The sequence below is a fragment of the Nuphar pumila genome, chromosome 4, assembly GCF_984573655.1.
Source record: "Nuphar pumila chromosome 4, dmNupPumi1.hap1.1, whole genome shotgun sequence".
Lineage (NCBI taxonomy): Eukaryota > Viridiplantae > Streptophyta > Magnoliopsida > Nymphaeales > Nymphaeaceae > Nuphar > Nuphar pumila.
In genome coordinates this window covers 43,683,773-43,711,056 of record NC_143252.1, presented here as the reverse complement: position 1 = coordinate 43,711,056, position 27,284 = coordinate 43,683,773, and the positions used below count along the sequence as shown (strand labels likewise).

The window sequence follows — 27,284 nt, the reverse complement described above, 5'->3', positions numbered from 1 at the left end:
TGAGTTGGAGAAGATAGACATGATGCGTACTCCTTAGAAGCGAAGCGCGTTTCGACTTGAGGCGTGTGCTTCACATGAGTGAAGCGTGCGTTTCAAGCCTGAAACGCCGATCATTGCAACGCCTCAGTACCTTGAGCGTGCACTTCGCCTCTGAGGCGTACGCTTCAGGTACTGAGGCGTACGCCTCTCACAACATTGCTCGCAATGGCTGGTGAGGGACTTCACATGCTTGCAAGTCTATGCATGTTGATGGGAACAGCAAAGCGTGTGTCCCCATCCAAAAAACTTCTTGACATTATGATGTGGTGGCTTCTTCAGTTGGATGGTACATGTCCCAAAATACATACTTGGATCTATCATTGTACAATCCAGTGGTATTGTCATTCACGTTTCTCCCTCCCACGTAGCATAGAACCCCACCACAGCATGGCTCTCCAACATTATCAAAAGCTACAATTATAAACAAAAAAATTTATCACAACAAACCATTGATTAATAATTCTATATGGTTTTGTGACTATGGTGAGTAAAATAGATACAAAAGAAAGACTTGAAAATCTTACAATAATCTTTATAGTTCTCAATCATGTCACCGAGGGCATTGTATGCATTAGCGTATAGAGGCAAGGACGGGGTTGCCATTTCTTTATTCAGTTCATCTAACATTACCCTTGGGCTAAATCATTGGCAAGAGGCAAGCAAACCCCCAAGGTTGAGTGCACGTATAATTGGGATGCAACCTAAGGACCAACTCCACCTACCACAAATTTTCTTGCACCCATTTTGTGTATTCTCACCCATTTTGTGTATTCTCTAAGTAACATGGAGAGAGAGAGGGAGAGAGAATCAATTTTCTTAGATACAAGAAAGGGAAATTTCTATTGAGGGACCAACCCTTTATGTCTTAATCTTGAAAAAGGGGCTAGCATTTCTGAATTTTCTTATATGGGCATCTGTTATTCTGTAAACTGCCGAAGAGAGACTTACCATTGCCCATTAATTCAGGTTAAATTTCTTTATTCAGTTCATCTAACATTACCCTTGGGCTAAATCATTGGCAAGAGGCATGCAAACCCCCTAGGTTGAGTGCACGTATAATTGGGATGCAATCTAAGGACCAACTCCAGCTACCACAAATTTTCTTGCACCCGTTTTGTGTATTCTCTAAGTAACATGGCAAGAGAGAGAGAGGGAGAGAGAGATTGAGGGACCAACCTTTTACGTCTTAATCTTGAAAAAGGGGCTAGCATTTCTGAATTTTCTTATATGGGCATCTGTTATTCTGTAAACTGCCGAAGAGAAACTTACCATTGCCCATTAATTCAGGTTAAATTTCAGTTAAATTTGGTCAAATGACAACAATACCCTCAATTGTCTAAAATACCACCTCTTTGTGAGGGTAAACAAGTATTTTCAACTCGGAAGGGCAACACAGAAAACTCAAAAGAATCACATTTCTCAAGATGTTGGAAGTTAACATGAGGTCTCTATTTTGCATTTTTCAAGAAACCTGAGGATGCATATCAGGAAATTCAGAAAAGTGAGGCCTGTTTTTGGAATTAAGTGTGAATGGTTGGACCTCAAATGAAAATTTCTTATTAAAATAAAAAGCCACTAATTTTGATAATAATGCTAATCACTACTGTCATATTTTGGGTATCTCATTAACCTTAAGTTGCAAAGCCTTATACGTTGGTGACCATGGTATCTTGAAGGACCTCAGGGGAGACCTTGTTGCTTGTGATGAAAGGTATAGAAGGTAGCATATAGTCTAGAATATCATTGGAAGCAGCTGTGATAGAGAAGACTGCTCTCTCAATAAGCTGGATGCAATCCTCCTCCCATCATTTTCACCAACTCTTTCCTGGTTTCCTCAAAGTTGTCAATTTGTCCCCCCATAGTGACTACCCCATCTGCTAAAATGCTTAAAATATGGTTAGTCTCTAACTGTGCATCATAATAAAAGTTTTTTTTTTTGCAAATTAGTTCCTACTCTTTTAGAAATTTGCAAAATGTCCCCATCCTATAGGGATGCACAAAGAACCGAGCTAGCTCTGGCTGAGCTCAAGCGCCGCCCGTTTAAGCTCGCTTGAACTTGTTCAAAAAAATAAATGAGTAGAGTTTGAACAAGGCTTCAGGCTTTGTATACGTAAGCAAGCCAAGCTTGAACAGGCAGTTCAGCTCGGATAAGCGCAGTAAGCCTGATTAAGCTCGGCTCACATAGTTATATAAAAAATTAGATTTTATATATGTATGCATTTTGTTCAAAATATGATCACAAAAGAGGATCTTATCTTAACGGGCTATTATTTGAAAGTGCCTTGGGATCTCATCATCTTCCTCTCTTTTAAAAAGCTATTGACACATATTTAAAAAACTTTTAGAACATTTTTAAAATAAAGGTGGTCGAGCTCGAGCTTGGCTCCAACCCGGCTCATGTGCATCCTTAGTGACCTTTTGCTAAATAATCCCTGTCTAATTAGCAATTTGCATAAATGTCTCTGCCTCATCCTATTTTGCAAAACCGTCCTTGCCTTATCTGATTTTAGCGGAAAGAGGTCCCTAGGATGTTAAATTAACTATAGCTATACTTCTTCCTTCATGGTTGAGGGCTATGTAAAAATGACTTATTCTACCCCGGGAATTAAAAATGATGCAGCTTATTGATGTTTTAAAAGGTGGTCATTAATTTTTTATGAGGGCAAAATAGTTATTTTTTATGAGCACTTAACGGCTGCCATTCGAAGGTAGGGGTGACTCTTAACCCCAACGACAACTTTGGAAGGGTTAAAGCAAGAGGGAGGAACTGATTTGTAAAATTGCATAAAGTAGAGACGGTCTTGCAAATCTGGCATTCGACAGGGACTAACTAATTTGCAAAAACCCTAAATGGAAAGTAAGTTTTTGCAAATTGCTAACAAGACAGGGACTATTTTGCAAAAACAATTAAAAATTAAAGGTATAAGGCTATAAGCTAAGTTTTTTATTAGGTTAAAACGCACAAACAGGGACCCTGTCTCCTCTAGTATCCCAGATGCGTAATTAACACCCTTAGTGATTGCACGGCCATGTGCTGTTGGCGACAAATAGGGAGGTACTAAATGACTCTGCTCCAAAATTCCTGCCCTATACACCATCCAAGTTCCAAGTTCAATTTGAAAATTTATTTCAGCTTTAGGAGAACCAATATATTTTTTTAAGTTGAGTGATTTTGATTCAGATCTTCGTAAGGTCTATTAACGTACCAACTATATATCACCTGGGTGCGGGTATGGAGGGTACGATACAACAAATTTAAAAAATTGTGGGTACGGTACATGGCTATATATATTAAATATCAAGTAAATAAAAAAATAAACTGAATATAACCTAAATATATATGTTATATCTAAAATATGCATTATATACTGAAAATATAATTATAAATTATAAATTGAATACAAACTTGTATATACGGAGGGTACAAAAAATGGCATGTACATGTCAGACCCGAAAGGTTTGGTTACAAATAAGAAGGTCCTATAGAATCCGGGTCGAACACGAAAGGTCTGATAAATATATGGAGCTGGTTTGTGAAATTTCATACCTAACCCAAGTTCTGACTAAGATCTGTAATTTTTCAATGTTAAAAAAAACAAAAAATATTATCTTACGGTTCATGTAATGCTTGTAGGATCTGGGTATGGTTTCTCTTATGGTGTCTCTTATTGGACAAGAGACTGGACCTGGTGCCATCATCTCAATTAAATCAGGTTTGGGTTTGGTTTCACCCGAGTCCAAACCAATCCAGGGTTTGAAGCCAAGAGTTTGATTAGTATATGGAGCCGAGTATGGTTTGTGAAATTTCATACAAAACCAAGCCCGACCTGAGTTTGGATTGGGATCTGCAAATTTTTAATGTAAAAAAGATAAAAAATATATTATTTATCAGGTATGAACTGGGGTTTGGTTCATGTAATCCCTATAGGAGCCAGGTTTTGTTTTTTCTGTGGTGGGTCTGAACGTTCAGACCTGGTTCAGACCCAGAACCAGCACGTCAAAATCAGATCCGAGTTCGGACCCACCTGTATTGAAACCAGTTCGGACCCGTTGACACTCAAAGCAATGCCGCCGATGAAGTGGCATTATACAAGTTGAGTGAGTTTAGAACTCAATTGACCCGGTCACTTGATCATCTCCTGTAACCATAATAAAGGCTCAATAAAACTTGCCATTGCATGTGGTGGTGACCCATCAATATTTACAGAAGTTAGGTGCAGTCCTGGTGAAGTTTAATGAGACTATAATTACACTTTCAAAAATAGTTTCCTTCTTTTTAAAGGGAAAGAAGGAAATGCATTAAGAATTAGCAAGAAATGAGGTATGTGTATAATGTAAATAGTTGCATATTTACAGTAGGAATGGCAGTGGACCGGGGGACAACGGGCCCCACCTCACCCCGTTTGGACTGGGGATGAAGGGCATGAAACGAGGATGGAGGCAGGGATGAAGGTTAAAATCTATTCCCGTGCGGGGACAGAGGTAGGGATGGACTTACGCCGTCCCCATCTCAATCACCGCTTTGCCCCGCCCCACCCCTGTCCCCAATCCTTTAAGGGATGACAGGGAAAACGGCCCCGCCTCACCCCCGTTTGGACTGGTGATGGAGGACATGAAACGGAGATGGAGGCGGGGATGGAGGTTCGAATTTTGAAACGGGCCGGGGTCCACTACTATACAGGGAAGGTATGCGTTGAGCATGATGCTGCCTTGTCATGTCTATTAATTATCATCTGGAGGGGACCCGTGAAATGACCAATTTTGAATAATCCTTTTGGTGGTGATTAGGGATGGCAGTGGGGCGGGGGACAAGGTCTCCACCCCCGCCCCGCCTCAAGATTAGAACCTCCATTCTCGACGGGGATGGATTTTAACCTCCACCCCCCCCCCCTTCATCCCTGTTTCATGTCCTTCATCTCTTGTTCAAACGGGGATGAGGCGGGGAAAAGTGGCAGGGAACAGGGTGGGGCGGGGATCGTGGCGGGGTGGGGAAAAGGGTATGTCCATCCCCACCTCCATCCTCGAACGGGGATGGATTTTAACCTTCGTCCCCGCCTCCATCCCCGTTTCATACCCTTCATCCCCGGTCCAAACAGGGTGAGGCGGGGCAGGGCCCCGCTTTCCCCGGTCCACTGCCATCCCTAGTGGTGATCATATCATCCATATTTATATGCATGTGAAACGTCATAGAAAAGTCGAGATAATGAGAGCTGTTTTTCTTTTAAAGGCAAACTGGGGTTAGGGAGACCCCCCCTTCAACGTACCACTTTCTGGGGTTAGGCAGTCTCCCTTTCCTACCAGTTTTACAACCGTACCATTTAGGGTTCCAACTTGCAATGTCCCAACACAAGGTGAAGTGCACTAACTATTCCTATCAGACAAGCTGAGCACCAGTTGGTCGCAGAGTCCAAGTTGGTAGATAATGAGAGCTAGTTGTGGAAGATCCAGAAAATGCAATGCAGGATTGGGACGCAGTATTAAAACTAGGAACACATTAAATATAGTAGGCAGTAATGCTAGTAAATATTGCTGAAAGCTTCATTCTCATAGCGTCATCCTTACCAAGGCAAACTGGGTAAGGCAGACCGTTACCAGTTATATACAACTATACCATTAGGTCTTGAGCCTGCAACGTCCCTAATACAAGGTGACGTGCACTAGCTGCTCCTACCAGACAAGAGCCCCCGTTGGTTACTACCAAGCATGAACAAGCAATATAACAAACTCTGTTTTCATTAAAAAAAAAAAAGTTTCTAAAGCACACCTATACTTTTGCCAATAATGAAAGACACACCCAAGTTTTCGATATTGTTAAAATCACACTTAAACTTTTTCATTGTTAATTAACCCAGGGTTTACTTCTCTTGAAGTTGCTGTTAGATTATAATGTAATTATCAAAAGTTAACTGTGTTTTTATATTATCATCAAAACTTGAGGTGTGTTCTTGAAATTTCTTTTTGCTGTTTTGACGGTAAATCAGTAGATTTGCTCTATTGATTCAACTCAAGTTAAATTGACGTAAATGTGTTTTTAATTAACAGAGAACAAATTTAGCTGAATTCTACCACCGCTGTGGTTACCCATGTAGTCAGTAGGGTCCTGTGTCAAGCTAAAGGCCTGCTGGTGCATGGGAGCTTCCATTGCTTTATCACGGTTTGGGCACGTAAGGCTGGGTAGGTGTTGTCCTCAACCCTAAGTTTTAGCTGGCAGGGAGGTGGGCCCATTAAGTGACCAGGTTCTTAGTCATAGCTTTCCTTCCTCATGAAAAAAAAAGTGTAAATACTAAAAACTTAGGTGTGCTTTTGATTATTGCTAAAACTTTGAATGTGTTTGTGAAAAAACTCTCTGTAACTCTCTTCACTTGAGACAATTTAATTGGTTGATCGTCTACCACAGTTCAAGTGGCCTAGGGTACAGGGGTAAGCCCACAGAGTTTTACATTGTTTGGCTGAGCCAGAGCGGCTAGGTCTCTAATCTTGAGGACAGTTTTTTTTTCTGTAAATATTAAAAAAAAGGAAACATGTGGTACAAGAAAAATTCTAAATTCCTAATTCCTAGATTAGACCACAAATATTCCCAACTTTTGAAAATATGGCAATTTCATCATGATATTCTCAAAAACCAATATATAAAAAAAAAATTAGAGACCAACATCATCGGTTTTTTTTTGTAATATATATAGTACCAAAAAATTAAAAATTTAAAAAATATCACTTATATTTTAGAATATCACATTTTTATGCACCAATATTTTTCCAAAAAAATTTGAGAAAAACAAAAAATTCCAAAATATCATGAAATTCCCGTTGGGGTCATTTTTCCCAAAAATGAAACTTGTAATATAGGTCCTAAGTAGAGGTACCCTAATGGGGTATTCAGGGAGAAACCAAATAATTCTAAGGTCAGTGTTGCAGGCAGGAGGAAAACCACGATTTAGCCAAAGGTGAAGACAAGACCAAACACCAACATCATCGGTTCATTATAAATGAGAACTAACAGATGTACCCAACATATATGATGGATCATTCATTGCTTTTAATGACTAAAAAGGGGTCAAAAAATAGGTTGTGCGATATTAATCTAGTATGTTGTGTACCAAAAGAACAACCACACTCATGGTTTAAATTCTCAACCAAACTTGTCTGACAGGGAAAGAGGACTTGGTAGAAGAAAGTATAGTTTGAAATCCCAATTGAGTCTTGGGAGAGAAAAAAAAAAGCAGCAGCCAAACTTTGGATATGAATTCAACTATTATAAATATTTAGAAGAGCGGTTTCTACTACTTTCCTATTTTATATCACTTTTTTTGTGTAACACTTTCAAAATCTTGGACTTAACTTTTTAGAAAATTTTTGAAAGCCTTGTAATCATTCTTTTATTAGAGTTTAAAATGGCAGTTTAGCAAAAAAAAATGTTTAAAATAACAAGTCATCAAACCTTAGGCGCATTACGGGTGAACCTTCCATTACACAATAGATTTGTAACTTCATACATTCATTGAAACCAAATAAATTCAAAACGAGGTTTTATAGCTTATACGAAAGGTGAAATTTCAAAAAAAACTTTATACCAAAAATGTCTTCAGGAGCGAAACGTCAAGAAAAGAGTCTCATCTTAATATCATCACGTCATTGTACCATCGTTTGTCTCTGACCTAATCATCACTTGTACCTATAAAATGGGTCAGATTGATAAAAAACTGATAGGTGCATAAATATAACAATCCAGAATAAAACTAACATATGTATTGCTCCTTTCATGATGTACAGTTCATAATAAGCAAAATGAGAATGCTAACAGAATTTAGAATCAAACTAACATATATGTTGTTCCTTTCGCAGTGTACAAGTTAAAATAAGTAAAATAAACATGATAACTTTATTTTGATATTAATTGTCATGAGGGTACACACAAGAGAAACGTAGAAACAATTGAGACTACTCGGGAGTTTGTTATGCTATATATTTTGATACCCCAGACAACTAACTGAGTCTGCTCCTAAGGGGATGACAAATGACCAAGAGAAAGTTTCCCAAAGGTCACTCGTTCAAAGGGATGCATTCATACTTCTATAGAAGTTATTGGGACCTACCACCTAGGATAATTTTTGGTAACTCAGTCTCCTAACTTTGATGATTGGGGACACTAAGTCATTTGCTCGAGTAGTGTAGTTGTTAACAACATGTCCATCAAAGTTTTTGTACCATCACATTCTCTCTTTTGATGAAACCATAACGACGAATGGGTATATCAGGTTCTATTTTAACTAATGACCCATTTTATATGTTTTGGTCTTTTAAACCAACTCGATCATCTTGCCTGTGAAGGCGATGATCACCATTTATGTGATTTTTTTTCATTATTATGCATTTGCATGTTATGAGGTTACCATAAACCTCTCATCCAATCATCTTAGTACTAATATGCCATGCATATCTAATAGTATCATTACGATAAAAGGGTATTTGTTTCTTAGAAAGAAACCCTAATATTTTTTTAGAAATCTCCAAGTCCCGTGTTTTAGGTCAGGAATATCCGAGTCATTTTTTGATATCAAAACAAAGACCGTATGTACCTCTTAGGGCTACGCAACGTCGAGGGAAAGACTTGGTTGCGAATAAGTAACCTTTAGACATTCATGTTTGCTTTGTGAAACAATGAATATTACAAAAATTAAAATTTTGCATAAAATTCTCTTTTTCTTTAAAGACTTGGTGAGCATACACAAATCTGCATCTTTAAAAGCAAGTGTAATGAAAGGTAGGCAGTACTCAAAATTATGTACCTTATAATTATATATATATATATATACACATATATATCAAAGCATAAGCATGTGCACATTACAGCACGACAGTAATATAAATGACATAAAACAAGGCTCAATGTGCGAAACCACACATCGAGCTAAATAAATTGCATAAGTGATGCATGATGTATGCAATCATACATCAACTAAATAGATTGTGTAAGAAGTGCACAATATACGAAACCATATATCGATCAACTAAATTGCATAAGCAGTAGCCAGTGCACGTAACAGCGTGGCAGCAAAGTAAATGACATAAATTTTAAATGGACAAGAATACACAAAACTACGTTCTTGAGTTAAAAGCATATATATGTATGCATATATGTATACATATAAGTTAGAAATATTTTGTTATTTATCCTCATATGCAACTTTTCCCTACTTCAGAGATGGTCGGATTCACTGACGATTTCGAGCGTAGGTTATCAAGGGCTCGTGCCTTGATGCGCGCATTGCGTTTGTTGTGTTGATGTGATGTGTTAAAAGATATTTTATCTTGTTGCGAAAGAAATGATGAAACCACTTTAATTTAACGAAGCAAGCAATGCTTACATCGCAGGGTCGAACCCGACCCTGATTTGGGCCAACTAGCTGAGTCAGGTCCCAAATCGGGGTGAGCTGAGCTAGGACACGGTGTTAGCCAGGCTCGACTGAGTCCGACTAGCTGCAGGCGAGGAAGGGGCGAGTTGGGCTCGGTAAAGACTGAGCTCAACTTGATCGAGTGGGTTGGGCAGGCCACAGTCTAGCCAGACTCGGTTGGACCCCCAATCGAGTCAGGCTCGGTTCCGATCGCCTGAGGAGGGTCCAAAACAGAAAAAGGGGAAGAGGGTGGGCTCGGCTGCCAGGTCGAGCCGCTGACCCCATCCCTGGATGGGACAGAACTTAGGCTCGGTCCTCGGGAGATCGCAAACCAGGCTGGGCTGGGACTGGTTGTTGAGCTCGACCCTGTCATTGAACGAGACCAAACTTAGGCTCGATCCTGCTGGAGTACTGAACCAGTTGGGCTTGATTCTGCGTCACTTGTAATAATATAGAGGTCCAATGTTCATAATGGTGAAGAGATCTAGAGTGTCCATATATCGAATTGACCAAAGAATGACGTGTGGTCTACATATATTCTTTTCAATAAAGAATAATATTGGAGGCAAAAGAAGTTGATTGTGCCAATACTGTTGTGTGGTTCATTATGCAGCAGAAACATGACCAAGTTCATGAACTCCCAAAATTTTTTAGTTCATGAACTTTAGTTGCACTTAAATTATTTTTTTTTTTAGAAAGAAAAGAAAATTAAAATGCCATAACAATTACACAACTGGCTTCACATTCAGCTCCTCTCTTTTTTTCCCTTTTTGGGCAAATTGCCAAAGAATTGGAGCCCCTTCTGCAAATTTACAGCTATCATATTTGACTCAGTTCATTGGATCACTATGCATCATGCTGGCCCAACAGTTGATTAGAGACTAGCAAACATGAGCTCTTCTCACAGACAGACAGCTACTATAATTTTCTTTTCTTTTCTTTTCTTTTCTTTTTTAGGTGGAGAGAAGGGTAATTCGGGAAAACAACCACGAGTTCAGTAGCGTAAAAGCCATGTGTACCGTTTGCGCAATATAGTCTATACCCAGCCTCTACGTGCCTCGCGGCAAGGGACACACACCCGTGGGTTTTCAAACTCATAACATCCATTCAGTTTGGTAACATTCACAAGATGCCTCTACAAGATGAGCAAAGCCCTCATGGGCGCACACCAGCCAAGTTTTCCAATTCTGCTTCCAAATCTGGCCATCAGTTTAGGGATGCAATTGGTTCAGATTTTGGATCAGAAAATACATTGGAGAGTCAGATCCATAATAGCCAAAATTTGCAAAAGTCCCATCCTAAATCAGAATTGTTCGCAACCCTAATTCAGTTTATTATAGGGTAATGACATACTTCACTAATGTTTATTAGAATAAAACAAATGCAGCATTATTAAGAAGAAATTTTCTAATTTACTTCATCAATGTTTGTTAGAATAAAACAGACTATAATTGGGGCTTATATCAAGATAAATGTCTTGGCTATTAGAAGCAAGGGGGCTGCGTGGTTGGTAAGATCTGTCGGTGCACGTCTGGACGTTGTAGGTTCAAAACCCCGATGGTACGATTGAATAATAACTGGTGGGGTCTGCTTAAGCGCAGCTTGCCATTAAAAAAAAAAATACATTGCAAGTCTTGATGTGCCTACAGCACCTAAAAACAGGAGGTGTTTAATGTGACCAACCAACCGATGTCACAATCTTAGTTTCGGTTTCGGTATGCATAATCAATGCTGTCCATGAACTTGGGACTGGAAAACAAAGACGATTGAGCTGCTCATGACTTGGTTCACACAAGACAATGTTGTCAGTATCGGTACGTGTGTATCGGCCTATATCGACCGATATAAGTATCGTATCGGACAGAAAATCAGTACGCCTCACTCCTGAATCGGCTTATTTTTAATAATATAAAGAAATACTTTAAAAAATTAATATTATTTTAATAGCATTAACCTCTGAATATTTGGCGAAACGATACAAGATACTACTGACAACATTAATTGTTCCACATGTAAATAATTTGTTTCAACTCATGGTTTGGTTGGGCTTGCCTTGGTGAGCCGACCACAAACAATAGGTTTGGTTGGGCTTGCCTTTTATAGGCTTGTTAGTTAATGATAAATAAATCATATATCATATGCAAAGGAGTTTAGAATCATAGTTATCAGGAAGCCAAATGTACATGAAAAGCAATGTATGAAGCAGAAGCAGGAAAGTGAGTGTTAAAAACTAATGGGAAGCGAGAAGCGAGATTCGTTTTGGAAGCAAGAAACGATAAAGGAGACGTGAAGGAAACCAGGGTGAAACAGGTGAAAAGCAAGTGAGAACTGAAAGTATAAATATTAACATGAAAAACATAAAAAACAAGGAAGAAGCAAGAGAGAAACGAGTGGAAAGTTAATGAGAATTGAGTGAGAAAAGAAAAGTATGCGAGAGGGAAGCGTGAGTGGGAAACGTGCTTCCTACAACTAAAAAGCAAATCTCTTCAATGCTTTCCTCTCTTAGGGGAAGCACGCTTCTCCCCCTAGGGAGGCACTTCCGTGACTATGTCCAGAATAAATGGTTGAAGTGTGGCCCAAAGCAATAGTTTAATTTACAGTTCAAATCTAACTTTCTGGTTTTGGAACAATACATTTGTTTTTTGTAAATGAAGCAGCTCAAGCAGTTGAATAAATTTTGAGTTTTAGTATTTTCAGTTTTGAAATGATAGCCTTTAAAAAAAAAGAGTAAGTTCCAATTCAATTCATTTAGCTCAGGCCTATCATGAGTTTGAGCTCAACTTGGTATACGGGACAAGACGGGCCCAACTTGAACTTGTTCAACTCATTTACCATCCCTAGAGTCCCATGATCGTATCTCAAATCAAAATTGAAAAAAAAAAAAAAGGAAAACGAGAAATCAAGGTTTCAGTTCTATTTTAAGGCACACTGGTTAGTGGTGCCAACGGGTCGGGTTTGGTTAAGACCCAGTTGGAATCAGACTTGAATCAGATTTTTGGGTATGGTATCGGGTCCAGACCCGGGTTTAATCGGGTCTACTACAAGAGAAAGCATACCTGGATCCGATAAGAACTACATGAACCAGACCTATACCATACCCGATAAAATAATATTTTTTATCATTTTTACATTGAAAAATTACTGGTCTTAATCAGAACTCGAGTTGGGTCCGGGTCTGGTTAAAATTTCACAAACTATACCCGGTTCCATGTATTAATCGAACCTTCGGATCTGGACCCGAGTCTTAATCAGGTTTTCTGATTTGTCACCATGCCCGGACCCTATAGGGTTTGGTTCTTGTCTGTGAAAACCAGACACGTTGACACCCCTACCACTGGTGTGAGGAGTGACTCCTGAAAAGGTGGGGGAGTTATGTGCCTTAAACAGAAAGCAATAAATGCAAACAGTGAAAAAAACAAATCAACTGATAAGGCTCCACCCCTTTACAAAATACTAATAGAAAGGAAACATTTGGGGCCACTGAAATTTCAATCTCCCACCACATTAGTCCACTTGCACTGGCGTTAGAACGTGGAGCTCATTTGTTCTAATAGTCCCATCTCTTTCATTTACTGGGGAAACATTTAATTGATTTAGTACCTTTAGTTTCAATGAGAAAATGGATCAGAATTGATGGAAGAGAATAAAAGAAAAGAAAAAAACAAATTCTAAATGGACAAATTCAAACTCAAAAAAAGGTCATTTCTGATTCTTGAAAAATAATGTATTTCTGATTATGGAAGAATGAACAGGGGATTGATTGATAAAGATCTCTTCTTTTTATTATTATAAGATTAGATTTGCATATGTTTGGTAAAAAAGTAAATCTTTTTATTTTATCATAATAAAAATGAAAAGTGCTTCATTGAAACATGAAAACATGATTTGTTCCTAATTACTCTTCAAGATAGAAGGAAAGAAGGATACATATGAAGTGGTTCTGTACCATAGTTAAAAGGAAGCAATGCAAGAAGCCGAAGCTGAGTGTTAAAAAGTAACATGAAGTGAGAAGATTCATTTTAAAAGCTATTCTGCAAGCATATGAGAAGCAAAAAAGAATCGTGATGGACGTGAGAGAGAAAAGAAGGAGAATCAAGTGGGAATATAGGAAAAAACAAGTGAGAAAACAAGGGGAAGAGAAAACAATAAAAAATAACATGAGAAACACAAAAAACAGGAGAAATGAGCGAGAAATGATAAAGAAGCAAGGCAAAACTGTCAGAAAAGCATGTGAGAAGCGAAAGAGAAACAAAATAAAAGAGAGAGGGAAGTGATTTGAGAAGTGAGTGAAAAACACACTTTTCCTAGATGGGAAGTGAGTTCCCCCACTCTTTCCACTTCTGAAAGCGCTTCCCCCTTAGTGTGGTGCTTCCAATAATTATGTTTGAACCATGATATCATTTAATGATATATATATGCTCTTTGTTTGAGTGGATATATACAATGTGTTTGACATGATTTATTTATTGTGTTAAGATGTTTTATCATGTCCTGAACAACATAAGGCTCAGATTAATACTTATTGTCTTTTCTTTATGAAAAAATATATGTTTTGATGAGTCAAGAAACTTTGATGCGGTTATGATTATTAATTTTTTAATCACCATAAAACCGCAGTCACACTTCCAAATCCAACAATCCAAATGTTGATTCTCACAAAGCAGACCATGCAAATCATATCTACAATGTTAGATTTACCAAGAAAAAGAAAATTGCTAAGTCATTTGCATATATAAATGATTATAGCAAATAATATATATATATAGGGTTTATATTTGGTACAATTGATTGCACCTACAATTTAGTTGGAATCGCATGGTAGGAGTCATATTGACTCAATCTAACCTCATATATGTTTTCACCATGCTAGACAAAAAACATGGTTTTACGAGTTGAAAATAATCGATGCATTCATGGCCATTGTTTTTTCAAAAACATATATTCATGACGGATTCCAGCTCTTAAAAAGCCAGTTCCCACTAAATAAAACATCTAGATCACATATTTGGTGTTAGATGTGAGAAAAGAACACTAGAAAATGGGGTTTCACCCGTTTGCTAAGTTGATTATATATATTTTTTAAAAGGCAAGATGGGTTACGGATAAACAACCAATACCATTGGGTTTTGAACTTGCAATCCCAATACAAGGTGACGTGCACGAGCTGCTTCTACCAGACAAGCGGAGGCCCCATCATATATATATATATATATATATCGAGATAAAGAGAGAGAGAGAGAGAGAGAGAGAGTAAAATACACCAATTATACGCGTGTACAAAATGTATTGCTACACATTAGACCAAGTTGGGGAGGGAGAAATTGTTGGGAGTGGTGGGTTCAACCACCACCTACCCTCCATCTATGGCCAGCACACGACTTAATGAAGAATGAATTCACTCCCTGCTATTGTTGGTGCTTTGCCCAGGCCACTGCACGCCATTTTCACCCCTTCTCTTTGCACTTATAGGACCCCCGGCCCTCAGCCCCTCCACATGCATCTTCCCTCACCCCTTCCATCACGCACCTAGCCAATGTTTCGTGCGTATGGTGGGAACTCATCTTATCTCCCACAGATCATACAACCAAAACCCATTAAAAATGCTTAAAAAACACAACCACGAAGCACCATCTTTGTTTTAAAGGTCATAAAGGAGTGGAAGTGAGAGAAGGATAAGGGGAAAGGGAAATGGCCAATGAGAAGAATGTAGGGGTGATCTTTGCCATAGCCATGAGAGTGTTCCTCGACGTAGTGAGCTTCTTGGTGTTCTGCTTCCTTGATCTCCTTGATGCCATCCTCTGCTACCTGTTCAAGCTGGTGGACTTCTTGGTGGAGAATGAGTGGAAGCCTTGCTACTGCTCCCCCGGCCAGGACGCCATCATTAGCAGCGGAAAAATCGTGGTATCGGAGTCAGGTCAGAGCAGGATCGTCTGCGTCAGCGACAGCGAGCTTCGGCTCGAAGACATCTCCGATACACTCTACTCCCGGACCTCCATCGTGTCCGAGATCAAGAGATCAACGGCGGCCCTCGTCGGGTCGCTCGAGAGGCGTCGGAATGGCGCGGTCAGGTCGGCATACCGGATCAACTCAGCCATCGTGGAAATGCTTCAAGGGAAGATGGGCCGTCAGATGGCTCACCCTGTCCCACGTTGGTCCGATTGCTACTGCCACAAGTGCGCTTCTTGGTGCACCTCTCCTAAGGAGGCTCTCTATGTTCGCACTGATGGACTCCGGGGTGAGCCTTACACTCATCTTATATACATATACATACACACATACAGCTCTTGTACTTCATAAGCAAATACTACTTCTCATATGCCTGTGTTTTATTTTTTGTGTGAAGAGTGCAAGGAGAAGGAGATCTCAAACGTTCTCTTCATCCATGGCTTCGTCTCCTCCTCCGTCTTCTGGACCGAGACCCTCTTCCCCAACTTCTCCAACGATGCGAAGTTGAAGTACCGGCTCCTAGCCATCGATCTGCTCGGGTTCGGCCGGAGCCCGAAGCCCACCGACTCGCTCTACACTCTAAGCGAGCACATCGACATGATCGAGCGGTCCGTGCTGGAAGCTTACAGGGTGAAATCCTTCCACATAGTGGCACACTCTCTAGGCTGCATCATAGCCATTGCCCTCGCAGTCAAATACCCCAACTCTGTCAAGTCTCTCACCTTACTCTCACCGGTATGAACCTGACCCACTTAAACCAAGTCCAAGTCCATAATGATCTAATATTCAAAACCATTTTATTGAACCTTAATTTGGTTCACAAAAAGAGAGATCTATATAAGAAGTGCTATTGATCAACTTAAGGGGAGATTAGTATTGCTTAGATTGATGTGATTACATGCAGCCATATTTTCCTGTACCCAAGGGAGAGCATGGGAGCCAATACGTGCTGAGGCAGGTGGCGCCGAGGAGGGTGTGGCCGCTGATCGCGTTTGGTGCGTCGGTTGCGTCTTGGTATGAGCACATCAGCAGGGTTTGGTGCCTGGTGGTTTGCAAGAATCACCGGCTTTGGGACTTCATTGCTAGGCAGATCACCAGAAATAGGTAACCCAACATCCACCCTTCATTATCTCTTCAATACAGGGGTTTGTCCCATGTGTTCCAAAGTGATACACATATCCTTCACTTATTTTCTTTCCAAGTGTTACTGACAAAAATAACGCATCGATTTTTTTTAAAAGTCTGGCCATTGATTGTTAGATTTGATGGTTTATATATATATATATATATATATATATATATATATATATATATATATATATATATATATATATATATAAGTCACTATACTAATGTATGAACCATGGTTTACATGATTTTTTTGTTCTTTTTCTTGAATCCAAGGGGACAGATGTGATATACATGTTTGGTTTTATAAGAACCTGCTCTTGAATTATCTGATTTTGATGCATAAACAAGATTTTATAAAGCTTTAAAATCAATAGCTCATAATCTTTATAAATATTCAAGCATTCAAAAATAGTATTTTTCCAATGGTTGATTCCTTGCAAGTAAACCATGCCAAGCACATCCACGTGATTTGATTTGCAAAACAGATATTTGAAATGTTCTCATATATAATTAATGATGGCTTGATGGTATATATGCTCTAAGCAAAAGTCATGATGTTTGCTGGTATCATTTATTAGGGCAGCTTCCATAAATGCGTAAGAACTATTTTGATGTAGAAAGTGATCTATAGAGAACTGAACATATTAGGCTCCAATTTTCATTCTGTCATTTCTGCCTTATAGGTTTTTTAAGTGTTTTATATGACATATATAAATTGTTAGATGTATTTAGCATGCTTAATTTAGTGAGAGTAGACTCTTGGATCATATTTTTTTTTATGATAAAACATATTTTTATGAGCTGAGAAAAACAGATACATTCTTTAACTATTATTTTGGATCACCGGAAAAACTTATATATAAGTCAGATTCCAGCGATCCAAAGGCCGGTCCCCACTAAACAAAACCTATAGATCACATCTAAGGTGTTAAACATAAGAAAAAATACTTAAAACTACAATTTTTGAAAGGGCCCAACGAGACCTAATGAAAAAGGCAGCCTAAGGAACGTATTACTCTTTAATGTAGTACTAGTCGCATTGTGCATTTTGTTTATTTTTACATTATTTTAAAAACTTGTATACAAATCAAATCCATTTTGGTAAAGAGGGCAGCTGCTGATCACTATCCATCTCAACATTTTTCGATATGGACACCACACACATCTCGAGAAATGCTAAGATAGATGGCTGTCAAGCAGCTTGCTGCATGCCCACCATGCATCGACGCTGTATATAATGTGTTCACTTTGATTAAAAAAGCATATGCTCCATGGAGTTACATCTGTGCATGTGATCATATTAAGTAATCATTGAATAACACTCGGTACTAATAAATGTACAAGATTATCGAGTACAAATCACTTTTCTTTTCATTCATTTTAGATCAGATCTTACACATGTAAAAATCAATGGTTAACAATATATCAAATTTCATTGATCAGAAAATCGTGTTATTGGAGGGCTAAAGCACTATTCAATGTCCAAACAAAACTATATGGTTATGGCTTGATTGAGTCAATACAGCTTGCAATTATGATTTACAGCTCAATACTTTTGTACATTTATTAATACTAAATAAATAAGTATGTATATAGTCTGTAGAATATGAGAACCGAAAATATGAGAACTGTAAACAGTAATTTTTATGAACTTTTTGTTATTTTCTCTTGAATCTAACTGTACGCCACTAATGGGGGCACCTCACCTTGTGTTGGGATTCAAAATCCAATGGTATAGTTTTATAACTGGCAGGGGTCTGCCTAACCCCAGCTTGCTTTAGGATGTGATCTACATGCTTGGTTTTATAAAAACCTTCTCTCGAATAATCTTATTTTGATGCATAAGCAATATTTTTTAAGGCTTTAAAATCAATGGCTCATAATCTTCATAAACATTCAAGCATTCAAGAATCATAATTTTTCATCCAAAATACATGATCCAATAGTTGATTACTAACAAATTCACCTTGCCAAGCACATCCACATGGTTGGATTTGCAAAAAGAAGTGTTGGAAATGCCCATATTTCTAGTTCTCATATTTCAGATATGCCATGCAACCAACGATCGACCACCTTTTTTTTAATCTCGATTTGGACTTTAGAAGAAATCGCCACATGCATGCTTTCCTCGGGAGTTAGAGAATTTCAATTTTCTAATTTAAATTGTTTTCGTCCATTTTGGAGATGCTTTGGCGTGTTGGTTTTGGCTGTTTTTTAGGTCGATTTATAGTCCACACGGTTGTTGAGATTGGAATTTCTTTTTTATTATTTTGACCAACACACCCTAGTTTTTCCTTTGATCTTGTTTTTTTATAGATAAAGATTATACTTGGTTATGAAAAACTCCATCAACTTCAAGATTTGGTCACCAGCACCAGCAGTTCCTTGAATTTTTCACTTGTTATCATTAAAAAATTACGTGAAACATTATCCCACAAACCACGTGAGTGCCTTTCGTATGTGTAGTCAAACTTGTTGGTCAACGAACTCTAAAAACTTTTTGACACTTGGGAGATTGGGTTGGGTGGGATGACAGGATGCGGACATTTATGGTGGAGGGGTTCTTCTGCCACACGCACCACGCGGCGTGGCACACGCTTCACAACATCATCTGCGGGACAGCGAGCAAGATGGACGGCTACCTGAAGACGGTGGGGCAGCTGGGCTGCCAGGTGACGGTCCTCCACGGGAGGGACGACGAGCTGCTGCCCGTGGAGTGCAGCTACGCCCTGCAGTCCAAGATCCCCAGGGCGCGGGTGAAAGTCATCGACAAGAAGGACCACCTCACCATCGTCGTCGGCAGGCAGAAGGCATTCGCCAGAGAGCTCGAGGAGATTTGGAAGATGAGTGACTGAGTGAGCATTGATTATGTGGAGAGAGAGAGAGATTGTGTGTTCTTTCTTTGTGTGTGTGATAGTGTGAGAGAAAAAGAGGAGATCAGGGTGAGATTTGGAGGTGAAAAAAGCAGAAGGATAAAAGGAAAAAAGGATATTGAAAGTTTTTAAGTGCACCCCAATAAGGGTCTGAACTCTGAATCGACTTTAAACACTGCAAAATAACCGTCTACTGTCATATATGTAATCCATCACCACCACCACCACAAGTATTATTCTTCATCTTTCTTTTGCCTTACTTTGTGCCATTAGTATTCAATGTTTGATTAACGATTATGGTTATTATAAGAATTATTGAAAAATATTGGGATCTTTCTCTCTCAAATAATAGAAAAAGGCTTAATAAGGGCAGGTTTGGAAGCGAGAAAAACTCTCATAAGAAAGAAAGTTTTGCCTATGAGAAATTTTGATACGATAACTTTTTCCTTTAGAATTTTTTTCGCTTATTTGTGTAGCCTGAGAAAAATAGTAAGAGAAGTTTTTTTTTCTTGTTTGTTTGTGCATGGAAAAGTTTTTCTCCTATATCAATGATTGATTAATAATCAGTTAATATATCCATGAGAATTCTATGAATATGATTGTAGCAAAGTCTCTTGTAAAGATGACGTTAAAAAAACTTGTGTGGAAAGACAAGCCTTCTGATTGGATGCCGGATCCAAACGGCTTATAAGTTGATTCAATTCCTTGTATTTATGTATATGCATGCTCTGATAGGGGTCTGCCTAACCCTAGCTTGCTAATAAAAAAAATAGATACTAAGAAAGAAGGTTCAGTATAAAAAATTCTCAACAGCAAGAGGTATTTAATGAATACCAATATTTGCATAAAAATCTTTACAAGAGAAAAAAATTGGCACCATAACACGTGAACACGATTGTCATATATACTATGGGGTATCTAAGAGAGGAAAAGGAAAACAACTTGAAAATTTAGAACCTTGTAAGCAAAAATATTCTTCAGTTTTGAAAAACCAAAACTTTTGCCAAAAAATATTCCAAATTTTTGTTCCCCGTATTGTTCAGTTACCAAAAATTTTGAACAAAGAAGGATCAAATGAATTTAAGCACTAAGATTGAAACCTTGTAAGCTGAAATACATAAAAACTTAGTGAGCAATGTATTGTCCCATTCATCAATGACTGAAGTTTTGATTCAACAACCACCACATGCAAAGAAAACACAACTTTTAAGCTAAAGCTTATTGTAATTAAGCATTGAAATGAAAGATTATAACTGGTGTCAAATATCCAAAAATACGAGCAATAATGGCTGTTACTTGGGTTTCACTATCTTTTAAAAGTATTTTGATGGTGGTCACGCCCAAAATCTCTTAATATAAGAGGTCACACCCAAATTTTTTCTAGACTTCTTAACCCTAAAATTTCAATGCATCACAAAATCGATATAGTGAAAGAAAAACATCAATACAAGATATAAAACCTTATTCCTCCTGCTTATATGTAAAACCTTATTCTTAAAGAAGGCCAGAAACTTTGCCAAAAAAATGCAAAAATAAGAGATGTTTAGGAAATAGGTTTCTATCCAGCTAAATAGCAAGGATCCTACTAGAAATAAGATAAGAGCTCGAAAAAAAGAAAATTACATGAAAGCTACCCAAAATATTATACAAAAAATTATAACCTATTTTTTTTCGAAGCTTGTTTTTCTTGGCAAAACCCCAACAATGCATCTGATTGTTAGCACACATAAGAAGAATGCTGCAACGTTGCAGCCTTCTTCGTTGTTGTAACGTTGCAAACTTATTGAAGAAATCTTGAGAAACCCCCTTGAGAGAGAGAGAGAGAGAGAGAGAGAGAGAGAGAGGGTATACTTGTAGAAAAACGAAAGAGGGGTGTTTCTCCCTAGTTGTAGAAAAACAAAAGAGATTGGGAGGGCATCTCTTCGTTGCTAAAGAAAAATGAAAAAGATTCAGAGGGTGTGTCTTCTTAGCTCCAGAAAAAGAAAGAAGGACGAGAGAAGTCCTAACCCAAAAAAGTTTTGATACGACAGATTTCTACACCCCCCAAGTGAAGGAATCTTTCTTATAAAAAAATAGACCTTTTAGAAAAAATTTTGCAAAGAGATGCTTTCTCTTGTTTGAAAAAGGCAAAAAAAATTATACAATTTTTTTGTATCATTTTTCCTACATCTTTCCTGCTAATTCAAACATGCCCGAAGGCTATGCACTTTCAATGCATGCTTAAAATAGGTAAGATTAGGTCCTGGGTCAAGGAGTATAGTAGTTTGAAAATATCCTGACTTTATAATGGTATTTTCAAATAGATTTGAAATAGTGTGATTTATTATGATTTTAACACTTCTTTACTTGCTTACATGAGCTCTGTCTTTCTAGCCAAGGACCACTATGGTTTGTCACGGGTTCAACACCCATGGGAGATATTCCTTGTCACAAGGTCGAAGCTAGGTGCATTTTCCAATGGGTAGGAAGGACCAATGTTGTATCAGTATCGGCCCTAAATTCGTTTGGCCAACGATTTAGTTGTATCGAACCAATACCGATACTCAAGTGAATTGTTTTGTATCGGGCAAAAAATAATAAAAAAATATTATGTGTCAATCAAAATGTGACATGTTAAATTAATTAAAATTTTATTTTTTAGTATTTTTATATGTATTAAAAAATAGCCAATTCAGGAGTGAAGCATATCGATTTTCTGCCAATACGATCCTGACAACATTGAGAGGGACCTCAAGAGTTTTAACTAATAGAGGCTTGCCAATGATGGAGGGTTTCCACGTGGCCTAACTCATAAAAAGAACTTTAATTTTTAGATTTTTTTTTATATTTATGTTTGTGTTTATTTTATACAAAATATGCTGATTTTTTTTTTTTTGCTTTTTTTATTTATCCAGATACTTTCGCTTGCAAGAAGATCCGATAATGGTATTCGTGACATTTGTTAAGAGTTTTAGGGCAAAAATCTATTTTTTTTCATATCACTCGATTTTGTCAGCTTTGGTTGATTGAGCTTTCTATTTTCAATCAAATCAACTTCATATCACTCGATTTGTCAGCATTGGTTGTGTGTGTGTGGGGGGGGGGGGGGGGCTTTGGTCGCTAGATGAGCAGTCTAAGGTTCAATTCTCACAGACACTGCTTAGCATAGTTCCCTGGGGCAGGGATCTTAGGGTTTTATGCTATTGGCACGATGACCGCAGTTATAACAGGCTGAGCCAGCGCGACCAGGTCTTAGGGTCGGGTGCAATTTCTTCTGGTTATAAATAAATAAAAAAAAACTTGTTTCCTCATACCTGGAGTCTTGAATGGATGGCATTAAATCAGATGAGAGAGGGCTGGTGGGATGTCACGTTACCCCTCTGCATGGTGTGTCAGGGTATTGAAGTCGCTGTTATGAAATGTGATGGCAAAGACCCTTAATAGCCAAGGACGAGCTTATTCAAAGTCCTTGTTGAAAGCATTCAAGAATTGTACTCTCACAGTTTCACCTCTTGTTTAATTAATCATGACTGAAACCAGCCAAGGGTTACAGCAACTAGCATTCACTCAGCTCGCGGAAAAGACCCTCAAGTCCAAGTACAGTCTTTTGAGGACACCAATTTATCCATTTGCGATGTCTTCTGCACATTCTGGGACAGTAATTGTAGTTCAGATCTTTGTAGGACTACAGGAGACTAGTAGATATGGCTTGTGCTGTGAACATGGACTACGCCATCTGAGCATTCAATTTTGTGGAATGCATTTAAATACAGTGAAACTTCATTAAACCTATTGTTTCACGTACGTATTTGGTACAATCGATTGTACCTACAATCTAATTGGAATCTCACAACGTAAGTCGTTTTCACTCAATCTAACTTTATAGTACGGTCAACTTAGTAGGGATCCACCCTCGAATTATGTATGTTTGGATGATAAAAAAAATGGTTTTAGGACGAAAAAAGTAGATGGTCGATTTTGGATTGCCAGAAAAACCTACATACAAGTTGAATTCTAGCAAACCGGGTAGCTGGTTCTGTAACGCCCCAAAATCGTGGACTTGAAACCTTTTATGAAAAAGGTTGAAAGCTTTGAAATCAATCATTTATCAGAGTTTAAAACAGAAGTTCAGCGGAAGATCAGGTTCAAAACGACAAGTCCCTAAACTTTGGGCACATTACAACCAAAAAGCAGATTCTCCCTTACAAACCGATTTGCAGTTCAAATATATATTTTATTGAAATTAAAGAAGAACCACATTTTGGTAATACAGTTTTAGAAATGCAGAGTTATAATCGAAAGAGATACTTTCAAAGAAACCTTGTACCATCTATCAAAAGAGTCCCCAGAAGCGCAACGTCAGGAAAGGGCATTGCCTTGAGTGCATCGCGTCATCATGCCATCGCAAGCTGTCTCAACCTGTTCACCACCTGCCCATGAAAATGGGTCAGTCACACAACAGACTAGTAGGGGTACAAAGGACAAGAAAGAGCAGAAGCTGCAATAAGTAAGATAAACGCTAGCTCAAGCAGGAACAAGCAAGACTAGCAGATCTAACCAAATGTGCTGTGGAGTAAGCAAAGCTCTAGTAAAGCAGACAGCTACGTAAAAGAGCAGGAAGGATCAGAGTGCTTGAACAGACCACTATAGCAACCTCACAAATATAATAGGTGAAGAGTAACTAACTCAATCCACCAGCCAAGCAAAAGCAATTGCAAAAGACAGGTATTCATAACAACATTCGAAATAAATACAAGTACCATTATATGGTTCAGCCTATCGGCCAGCAGCTACATTAATCGTGAGGCACAAGCTATTGCATCACAAGCAATTATAAGCTACACAAGATAAGCAATCAACTAGTATGAGAAACTAGTTATCACCAAGCACAGAACTGCGTAAGCAGTTTAACCAATAAGGGTAACGCCTCGACCGGCGTACCTAGCACAACGAGTAGCATACCTAACTACCGAGCTAACAAGCAAGCAAGCAATGCACGTCACAATATGCATATCTCAAGATCATGTGTATAAGTTATATCTTGTCTCATTACTGAGCAGGCCATTGTGGGTACGCACAAGGCAAAACGTAGAAACAACCGAGATCGATTCGGGGGTCCATTATGCTATGTATTTTATTATACCCCGAATGACTGACTGAGTCCGCTTCCTAAGGGGACGGTCTGTGACCAAGAGAGTAAATCCCCAAAGGCAAACAAAGGCCCAATGGATGCGCATCCGTACTTCTACAGAAGTGGCCCGAAGGATTTCCCCTAACCTCCGATGACTGGGGAAGGTCGGATCTTTGCCCGAGATTGCCATATATGACTGTCCATCGGAGTTTTGTACCATCCATCCTCTCTCTTGATGAACCGTTCCGAATGAGCGTGACGGAGGGTTTCTTAACCGCCGTCTCATTCTCATGCTCTGGTCTTTCAACCCAATCGAGCATCTTGCCTGTGAAGACGCATGATTATTATTTAGGTGAGTTATACGCGCCATTGCGCGTTCGAGACAAGCACACAATTCACATCTTACTCACAGCAGTACGCATCGTAACTATTCACATATACAATCACAATGAAAAGGGGGTCAATCCTCAGTGAGGGTAGAAACATCACCCTTGTGATCTCAAACACATGCCATTGCATGTTCGAGGCAGACATAGGCCTCTCATCCTACTCATCGTAGTACGCAACGTACTTGTTCAAAAGTACAACCATGATAAAAGGGGTATGGATCTCTCGCAGGAAATCTCAAAGCTTCTACTTTATAGAAACCCGCAGTGAACTCATTCCAGTTCCAACTGATCGTGCTCGGGTCCTTTAGACAATTGCGAGCAACCCGCCTATTAGGCGAAAGCAACATAACAGGATTAGCTTAATGTGTCAATACACGCTTAGAGGTTACTATAAACCTCTTGTCCTTCTCTTCGTGGTCCAAACATATCGTACGTAACTAAAGGTATAACTACAAGAGGAAGAACATGGATCTCTCGTAAGAGATCCAACAATACCTTCACAAAGGAAGGCACTACAATCTCGGTTGAACCAGAAAGGCCTAGAAACTAGGTCTCGCATCAAAGGTGAGGTAGCGCCGATCTAGCGATGGCGCAAGTACCTCGCTAGGATTCCCGCCCCTACTCGTGCACAGGCTTCTAAACCAGGCTATCTGAGTCAAATCGAATAGGTGAACTAAGGTTGTAACACACCTATCCCGAATGCACTGATTTGGGAGATCTGGCCGCTATCACTTTACAAGCTCTACATTCCTGAAAATAGGATCGCACCTAAGACGATGTCTTTTGAGAACTGAAGTGCATAAGTGCGTGTCGTGGCTTGTAAGCCAAGTGAGACGATATACACTACGCACTCGAAGTTGCACTCAGAGAGTGCAAGCTGACAAGAGGCAAACGCATGCACATACCAATACAAAGGCAAAACGAGGGACAAGACTCAGTGGGCGAAACCGTACCGCGAGGGTAGAACGCTAAAGCTCCACACGAGGTATGAGATCATACCTCGATCATCGTAACACACAAAGCAGGCGACTACACAAGCAACTCGTGAGGTATAAGATCCTATACGAACTACGCCAGTGTAAAAGACGACTCATGAGGCACGGGGTTGTACCTCGATTTAAACATTAACTTCTACTAGACGTGATAAGGGATAAAGAGACAAAACGAGACACTGCTCTAACTTGCGTACCTTGGACGGGGTCTCTAAATCGTCATCAAGACGTCGTGTGTCACACTCGCAAACTCTAACAAACTCTGCGTCATGAATAACCACAATCTATACCCTCTCAAGGCCTTATGCGGCCAACTGCCACCTATCAAGACTCGCCTAAGGCGACATACTTTCCTATAAAAGCCCACCCTTCCACAGAAGGTCTGAAACATGATCAAGATCTAAAAATCAATACAGATCTGATTCACACATCTGAGCTGGGCATAAAAACCATGCTAAAACAGGAAGCCAAATCTATAGATTCACAACTGGCTATACTCATAAATATCAGAAGATCAATACAACTCACCATAGCCTTTCATGGCAATCAAAGTCACACAAGTTCCTTGTCGGACCTCCTGATCCGGGAAACGTACAACCTCACCAGGGATTACCGATCTAGATGGTATACCTGGTCTTGGACAATACACTTCCTCACAGTTCACCGTCTCCGCGGCTACCCGCTCTTGGACAATGTATATCCTCACAGAGATTCTGCCATTCTAGCCGGGTTACCAGATCTTGGTCATACGAACCCTCACAGAAAATCTTTGAGAACCCAATCCTCAACAAATGCCATAATTAAAGAAAATCACTACGATACCCGCATCAACACAAATGACCACTCACTGGGTCGATAGCCACTAATAATCGACAAGATCCACGCCGAATCACCTGGTATGGGAAAATGTACGACCTCACGAGGAATTACCGCCCTAGATGGTATACTTGGTCTTGGACCATACACTTCCTCACAGTTCACCGTCTCCGCGGCTACCCGGTCTTGGATAGTGCACGTCCTCACAGAATTCTACCACTCTAGTGGGTCACCTGATCTTGGTCATACACCCCCTTGCAGATAATCCATTGGAGATCAGATCCTCAACAGGCGCCATACACAGTGATACATGCACCAAAACAATCGACTGATCAAAATAATTGACCGCACACAGGGTCAGAAGCCACCAAGATGGGCATAAGCATAAATACCAGCAATATGCATCGTATCACTTCTCATGGCAGAACAAAACACAGAATCACACATTCTTCCAACAATTTTTATCACGTGGCATATCAATCACATCACATATAAGATTTAAACTACGCAATTCATCCATGCCACAAGAATGCTATATCCTCAAATAGAACCTCAAAGCATGCGCAATCAAAGCCTAAATTCTATACACAGAAATA

General features: G+C 39.1%; 1 protein-coding gene across 1 annotated transcript; it reads left to right on the top strand.

The window, feature by feature from the left end:
• Nucleotides 1-14,931: 14,931 nt before the first annotated feature.
• LOC149840123 (putative lysophospholipase BODYGUARD 1) lies at nucleotides 14,932-19,637 on the top strand. The gene is made up of 4 exons (XM_090003048.1): nucleotides 14,932-15,666; nucleotides 15,775-16,112; nucleotides 16,282-16,481; nucleotides 19,045-19,637. Exons 1-4 carry the CDS (start codon nucleotides 15,120-15,122, stop codon nucleotides 19,361-19,363), a joined length of 1,404 nt encoding a protein of 467 aa, XP_089859174.1. The 5' UTR covers nucleotides 14,932-15,119; the 3' UTR covers nucleotides 19,364-19,637.
• Nucleotides 19,638-27,284: the final 7,647 nt, after the last annotated feature.